An 8,737-nucleotide genomic window follows, 5' to 3' on the forward strand; every position below is an offset into this window, starting at 1 on the left:
TGGGAGGAAGGGGCTTTGGCCAGAGCACTGCAATTTTGTGATCCCTGGCTGGTGAAACCTTCCCTGTGGGACTGATTTGAGCCAGTCAAACCCAAGATCAAGGGAGCAGAAAGGTGGCTTAAATCATGTTCCCCTGACAATCTAGGTCCTGCATCAAGGTCAATCAGATACTGGGAATTGGCCTTCTATACTTTTAATGAATGAATGGAGTCAGTAGTCTGAAGCCTTAAGTTTTAGTGATGTATTTTATGCTTTATTGAGCTTTGGAACATCACATTTTTGGCATGCCTCAGAAACAAAGTGTCACGCTGGAGCCTACTGATTGCTCAGAGTTGGTGCTGTCCAGAAAAGGCAATACCAGGTCCCTTTCTGCTCTGCCTACGCTGTTGCAAAACTCCAGGCTCCCTCCCCTATGTTGGGTTACTGGGGGCAGGTAACAATTTTCTTGCTCTGTCAGTGCTTGTGTTGTACTTTAGTCATCAAAGGGTGTCACATTTACAGTAACTCAGGTGTTGAAGCAAAGGGAGCACAGTTTCACCTCTTATACCAACTGTAAAGGGAGCGCTTCCTTCCTTTCTCCGAGTTGGGGAACACTGCCCCCACAACAGCTCCTCATCTGGCTGGTGTAGCAAGAGCTTTCCCTCCACTTCATTCTATTCTAACCACTGTAGTGACCAGTTTGTGTGGATCTCATGCACTAGTGATGGGGCAAATCTGTATGGACTTTAAAGCATTTGTACAGAGGTGTGTGGGGCATGGCCATATATGGGTCTTGAAGCAATTGAGCAGGTTGGTATGCAGAGGTGGTTGGTTGGTCTTAAGTGAAGTTTCCTACCACGCAGATTGTGTGGGACCGAGTCAAATTTGTGCATAAAATTATAAGTGTTCACAGGCATTACAAGAACAGTTAGATTTTATGAGTTTACATTTTAGAGCCCTGCAGACTCACAGTCCTGCTGGAGAAAATGAAGACTGTCTGTGCCACGCAGCACTGGAGATTGGAGAGTACTGATCACAGGCAAAGTTGTCAGATTATGCTTTTTTTAGACAACACTTCTAAAAGATCAATTAAAATTATTAGGTGAACCAGACAAATTATTCAGCGAGAGATGACTTACTTTTCAGTCCAGTTAATAAGTCTAGTTCAGGCCAGTTTCTGTGATGAAATTTAAAATTTGGGGAGATACTGGAAATGCTATAATATACAGCTAACAAAATTACTGTCAAGTTATGAAGAAATTAAAATGCAATTAAGAAATCCAGTCAGATGAAGTCTCCAAATTCTGCAGTTCTGGTTTCTAGCATAATTTCTTCATTTATATGAAGTGATTAAAGGACATAAGAACATTATTTACCTTTGGACTCCATTCCAATGATCATTCTCTTCCCTAACACTGCCCATTGGAGCCCCTCCGGCGTGTAAACCCGAACTGAGTTAGGGTTCATTTTAGAAAACAAACAAGATATCTTAAATTAATTGAATGCATTTTAAGAGATATTCAAAGTATTGAAGTGAGTTAATATTTTTAGTTGTATCCCCATTTTAACTTATCCTTCCACAATATCCAGAGAAATCTGCTCCTGTTCATGGTTGAAGGGGTAAGCCAGTAGCCACAGTCCATGTCAGTGGAACTGTCTGACTGACAGAACAGCATGACCTCTTTCTTCAAGATTATTACATACTCCTCCATTGCCCTAAAACCTTGAACAGAGGACATCTTACACAGGGCACCACTGGGCCAGCCTCTGCAATTTTACAATTTCAAAGCAGGAATTAAATATTCTTTTCAGAATGATTTTAACAAAAATGCTTTAGCCTCAAAGACAATATGATTTTTCTACATATATTTTGCTCTCTCTGGTCAAAATCACTTATGCTATATCCTTTTTATTATCCTTACTATCATCTTTCAATGAATGTCCATCTACAAATTCATTAACTTTGAGACAAATCATTGGCATCCTAATCTTCTGAGTCCCATGAAAGACTCACTTTTAAGATACAATTGCAGCTGCCCCACGCTGCCGGTTACTGTATCATACACATGTCTTTAAATTCTGTAATCAGCATCCACCAGGTGCCGTATCGCATTCAGCACACCACAGTCAGTCAATACAGACATCCCCAAACACACCAAGGCTGGTTTTGTCAAATGTTTTATTGAGTGTAGACATCTGGAGTACTGTAAAACATGCATTATCTGTAGATTCAAAAAGGAGCAAGCCACATTGTCCTCACTGTCAAACGTGTCAGGCTTGGCATACATGATGGAGATTAATGAAGTATCATGAGAGTAATATGGTTCCTGAAAAGCTTCTACAATTTGGAGTAGGGTCTTAATCATTTGAAATGCAAAGCTGTTCACATTTAGTGAACTTGTGTGTTCACTGGTGGTGCCATATTTTAATTAAGAGCAAACGAGTAATTTCATGGGGCGGGGGAAAGGATTTTCCCCCTAGGTATACACTGTATGCTTTCTGGTTTTAGATATTCTGTCTAAATAAAAATTCATATGCTTTTTGAAGTAGCACAGTTTATTGTGAACAATGAGCAACATCTAATATTCATTTCTTCTTGGATTGCTGAGGTGTATTAAATTTAAAGAAGATAATATCTCCATCCTCAACTATGTAATTTCTGCCTTGTCGTCTATATTTCCCAGCACTCTGTAAATGGAAAAGACAGGAGAAAAACAGGTTATTACTTTAAAATTAAGTTTTATAAAAAAAACCCAGATTTAAAAATATTATATATTTTGTTTAAAATAAAACAGTACCATTATCTCAAATTCAGAGTTTGATTCTTGTAATGAATTCTTGATTTGGGCAGAACTGGATTTTACATACATAGATAACCATAATTTCCTCTTCACTAAACTATGGTACATAAATATGATTAGAACAGTATAATGAAGCTTTATTACATGATGTTAATGGTACATTTCTGATGTGTCTGTAAACACCAGCAACTCATGAGAACAAAATGGATAAAACACCATTTTCTTTTAGTTCTTAGGCTTTTTATTCCCACCTCCAAAATGTCCTCAAGTGTAAATACTAATGATAGCAATCTAAGATTTTACTGCTAGAAAGACAATAAAAATGGTTTGTATCCTAACTACACGGCTCTCATACTAGTCTGTTGACCACTTCTAGGTGGTCTACTGAGCTGCTGCTATCAATGAAGAAGCAAGCATGGTCAAAACAAAGATCATCACACCATGTCAGAAAGTTAAAATTGGGCATGCAGTACTCTTCAAGCAGAGCTTCCTTCTATGCTTCAGCACAGGACAGGAAGGGCTGAGAAACACAAAATAAAGTCTCAGTCTTTTTGCTACGTATTTGTTTGGAGTAAATTCAACTAATCAAATTTACCGGTGCCACAGAAGTTAGAAGGACAGCAAGCCCACAAAAGGACAGAAGTGACCTTCAAGGTGGGCTGCTGAGTTTTGTACAGGGCTGAAAGAGCAGGCTGGAGGCAATGACAGGATATTTGGAACTCAAATGTAAAATCCTACACTTTGGGAGAAAAAATAGAGCAGATACAAAATAGGTGTTGATGCTACTACACGTTGGTACCTCACTGCACTGAAGCGTGTGATAATTTTCTTCTCTCTTCAATGTTGTCCTAGGTTGGTTGGTTTTTATTAAGACAAGTATTATAAGGGCTACAAGGAAGGTGTGGGATCAACACTGTGAGGCAGGGCATTAAGGAGGTCTACATGAACATTTACTTTTAAGATGTGATCTATAACATGGAAAAGATGAGACCCACTCCTGTAGCTCAATACTCTTTGTTTTGAAGAGTTCTCCTGCAAGGGAAACTGCTTTCATGCAAGATTTTGCTGTGCCAATATTCTCAATGACCTACCACAGTGGTGGCATGCTAAGATACCACTGTAAAAAAGCTGTTAACTAATTACCTTAGTTACAACAGAACAGGTCAGATTAATGGTACATAATTACGTTAGGTACTTTTCTGCCACAAAACCCTCCTTTGCAAAACACCACATTTCCCATGTTGGTGTGTAGGAATCTAGAAGCTCAATGATCTTGTAGCTGTCATTCCCAATTTAAATGGGAGGACCAGTGACTTTACTCTTCAGTAAATCTCTCAGATGCAAGAGCCTATACAACAAACACTTAATGCTATAGTAATTGACCCTATCCCATACGACATGTCTATTACTACCGAAATAAGAGCTTAAAAACATTGACTTCTTTTTCTGGAAATTTACTTAGAATATACAAGATTCGCTCTCAAGTAATATTAGTAGATCTTCCCTTTGAAGATACTAATAATGCTCTAAGTCAAGAGTAATTAGACTAATTGGCAGCATAAACACTAATAAAACAGTCTGCTGCAAAAAATTATCAGCAAGCATAATCTGCATGCACAGGTATGTAGACTTTTTACAGATAAATACATACACTTTTCCACTGGAGAAAGGAGAGATTCATTAGTCACAAATATTTACAGAATAACCTAGTTTACAAAAAGCAGCACCAGTTCAGGGTTTCTAGGACACCACTATATTCTGTCATAAAGTGGTATAGTCTTCTTTCATTAAATTCATTTTGACATACTAATATACATTTATGTATTTCTGTTGCTAGTTTACAATTAACAGTGACAGTGTTCCTTTAAATTCTCTAGAGACCATTTAATCCATTTCCATTGCTACCAGAAACACTGGTTGAAAAAATCAATACCCATTTGTGAATCTTGAGTATGTATTAAACAAGACACGTCTAACCAGTTCATTTGCACTTGAAAGCAGCCATCTGTAGAAGCCAGCTTTGCCTAAGCAGATATGATTGCTAATAATGTGATATCCCTGTAGACTACAAAGCCCACACAGAGCTATTCAGTATATAGTTCACAGCACTGGCATTAAATTAGTTATGCTGTACTGGTGTTACACACACACAAAATCAAACTTAAAAATCGATCAACTTGATAACATACAAAGCAAGCAACTCCAAATACCACTGTTATTTTAACTGAATCCAAAAGCTCCCAAGTTTAATTTTGAAATCTAACAGCACTGTAAGTTAATTAATATGGTCTATAGCCTGAGACAGCATTTTTCAAATTATATTTAAAAAGCCTATGTAATATCATACATTTTTCTAAAAGCAAGGATTTCCTTTTACTTGGCTTTTAAAAAGTTTGCATAAGCAAATGTAATTATTTGTGCTCTACAGACATCTTCAAATTTGTTCATAACAAAATATATTTAATTACGATTTTCAGTTGGAGCACAGAAAAAGTCCTAATTTCTAGATTCATACATTGGGAGAAAACATCTAAATCAAAAATCTTACCAGAAAAATACTTACTGAAGATCACAATATCTACTAAGGTGACATAGCTCTTATGCAGGATACTCATATTTGTATTTCAGCAACTACTGTTGGTATAATTTGAGTCCCAGCTACATAAACAAGTTTTCTGACTAAGGAATATTTGATTTATTTATACTGTGGTTTAGCTGTACTTCCCTTTTCACAAGATAGCTCACATGCTGCAATGAACCAATTATACTGGGATTTCCCCCTCGCCCCCCCACTTCCTGGGGTTCAAACAGACCTATAAAAGCCTTGCTGCTCACTATCATCTTCCTTAGTGATACTACTGAGAATAAGAGGAATCTGAAACCAATTTTGCATAGTTTTCAAACTATCAAATATAAAAAATGAGGCAGAGCCTTTTAAATTCTTTAACTCATTATAGTAGGAGCCTTCAAATACTGTGGTGGGTTAAATCTAACTAACCTTTTTAAAATCTCAATGTTATAAAATACACATCTTCAATTTAGAAATGCAACACTCACCAAGTCTATGTGAAATAAAGGGAAATTCTACTTCCTTATAATAAAAACAAAAACTGCAAAGACAAACAGCATTACAAAGATATACAGCTCTTCTTACTGCATTTATTTGTCATGTATAATTTTACTCTGTGTTTAATAACTGCAAATCAGATTTAATTTATCAGAAGTAATAAGGGCCCAACTATGGGCACCCAATCAGTCTCTGCCCTCTAGTGTTGAGAATGCAGATAAAATGCCTCATTCTTTATGAATGTGTACAGCACAAGAAAAAAAGTTACGAAGTGTCACTGCAAGAAAAAAGTTTTTCATTTATTAGCTTATAACCTATTCCGTAAATAATAGCCAGGAAACTATCTATTGTACACTATAGGCTACATACAATTACTCGGGGCACTATAAAATCTTGATGTCTACTGCATCACAGCATTGACTTTATGCATGACATCTGCAGTTCGTCCTGTACTTAAGATGAGGAAGCCTGCACATTTTTTCATAAAATCAACTGCTGAACATGGCAAACGTTAACATTTTAATCGTGCCTACTATGATAGGGTACTACTAACAAAACCATTATTATATTTCAGTCATAAAATATTTCCTTAAATGTTTGCATTAGAAACTTGACACACAGTTGTAATGTAATGCCTTCACTGCTGACTTCAAAACAAACTTACTTCTTATTAATAGAAATAGAGTGTGTGTGTGTGTGTGTAGGGGGTGGAGGAGGAATAGTCAATTTTCTAAAGAGTCAAAATATTTTTAAATGTTACCAAAATATCATCACGGTCTAAAATATTAAGATTAGATGGTTAATATTATAAACCTGTGTGAAACTTTATCAGAACTCTTGCTCGTAATGTTGACATTTGGTCTGTTAGCTGTCATATTTCAGTTACTAAAATTGTCACATCTCTGTTAGTTAAACTACTGTATTTTAATTCTTTTCCAAGTATAAAATGACAGTTCATCTGTGGTCTATTATTAGAGTTAACTGTCAGATTCACTTACCACCAGAGATTTCTTCCCAATGAAAGAAAAGTCTTGAAATGGGAAAATGGTGTGTATGGGGGAGGGGCACAGGAAAAGATGGGGAGCTCACCTTGACAGCTGTTTCCGAACCTTCTTCTTTAAAGTCTTCATATTTCATTACTTCAGCCATAATGAATCCCTTTTCAAAATCTGTGTGAATCTTTCCTGCTGCCTGAGGAGCCTTCGTCCCTTTCTGTCAAAGAAAAGACCAGAAGAAAATTAATTGCATTTAAGAAGACTGATTGCAGGAGAGAGGTTTCTCCTTTCTCATATGCTTTCAGGCTCTACTGAAACTTTGTTTCATATCAGTTAAAACGTTAGGCATACAACTTGCGAATTCTCAATATTAGGACATATAGATAGATGCCCTTAGCACAGATAAACCAACTGATATTAAAGAAGGGCAGCTTTGTTTTTTCCTAATGGGTATCAACAGCAGTATTGATTTTATAAGCTGTGGTTGTGTTCTGTTGTGAGATTCACTTTGATCTCCAGTTCTTTCCAGAGAAAGTGAGGAAACTGAAGATTTTAAAGTAACTTCTAAAGCTGAATTATCAAAGACTTCAGTTGAGTCCAAATAAATGTTCACCGTCTTTCAATTAGACTACTTCATCTACTCAAAAAGTATATTAGGAACCATGAATACATTTTTAAAAATCTCAAACCTGAATAATATATTACATCTTATTCCACAATTTTAATAAGTGTAAATACGGAAAAAATATTTTTTTAAAAATTGCCATCCAATGACATTCTAATCATAAATACATAATGAAAATATAAAACTACATATATTCATGCAACCTTCATAAAAGAGTATTTAAATTTATGTAGAACAATGCATGCTGCCAGTCTTGAATTACAAGGGCATACATTCTGTGCACACACAACCATGGAAAGAAATTTGAGAAATAATGGTGACCTAAAGGCTGCTTAATAAACCATGTTAAAGTGCTAAGGAGTCTGACATTGTAAAGCACAGTTTTTACAATAAAAGATGTATTGGGTTAATATGGCTACTCACTGATGCTTACCTGACTAAATATCTTAGCACATTAAATCAAGGATACTTACAATCAGTCTTAAGATAAACCAGCTTTCAAATTTTCTAGGAAAGGGCAAACATCTTTCCTACTGGAAATGCTGGAGTTTTGGAAGGTTGTTTTTCAAACAATGGCAAATAATGCAGAGTAGCAATACATTCATGATTTAATGTTATTTTGTGAACCTATATAACGGACCTTGGCTAGGAGTCATCACTTCAAGGGGGATGGAGTGGAGAAAACTTAAAATTAAATTCCCATGAAAAACATATTTAACATCGAAGTTGAAATGCCTAAACATCTTTAGTAATATTAAATCAAAATAAAAATTTAATGGAATAAATTACAGTGGTTATTGAAAACAGAAATTATTTTCTTTGAAATGAAATCAAAGCAGCACTGAAATTCATTACATAGCCCTAAAATAAATGGAAGCAGCAGATTAAAACTCAATGACACATTCACTACCTCCGAAAGTTGATATTTTTATAATCTGTAAAATGAAATTTGTAAGTATATGCACTTCAAAATATTTTTAGTACTAATCTCTATATTATAATGTATTTACATTCAAAAGCAAACCATTACAGCTCAGCTCTTATTGTCCTCAGGGAATAAATTAGTCTATCTCTATGGTTGTAATCAGTCTACATGGATATTTAAACACATATAATATAATTTTTAGACATATGTAACTGGACAGAACATATTAAACTATCAAAATAAACTACTTCTAAATATTCAAATCAGTAAAAGACCTTAATTATTACACTGATTTTAGGTTTTTGAGCCCAACTGTGTATCCATGAGGAATATAATGATGTTATA

The 8,737-nt window shown here is 35.5% G+C and overlaps 1 protein-coding gene across 4 annotated transcripts in view; it reads right to left on the minus strand.

The window, feature by feature from the left end:
* Positions 1-2,141: 2,141 nt before the first annotated feature.
* The window catches only part of OLA1 (Obg like ATPase 1), a 207,077-nt gene continuing 200,481 nt past the window's right edge, over positions 2,142-8,737 (minus strand). For all 4 annotated transcript variants that reach the window (XM_077829963.1, XM_077829961.1, XM_077829962.1 and 1 more), the window contains exons 10-11: positions 6,937-7,059; positions 2,142-2,667 (exon numbers count right to left, since the gene is read on the minus strand). In XM_077829963.1, the coding sequence (XP_077686089.1) occupies positions 2,566-2,667; positions 6,937-7,059 (225 nt within the window). In that variant the 3' untranslated portion in view covers positions 2,142-2,565. The remainder of the gene's footprint in view (positions 2,668-6,936; positions 7,060-8,737) is intronic.

The sequence above is a fragment of the Eretmochelys imbricata genome, chromosome 11 (assembly GCF_965152235.1).
Source record: "Eretmochelys imbricata isolate rEreImb1 chromosome 11, rEreImb1.hap1, whole genome shotgun sequence".
NCBI lineage: Eukaryota > Metazoa > Chordata > Testudines > Cheloniidae > Eretmochelys > Eretmochelys imbricata.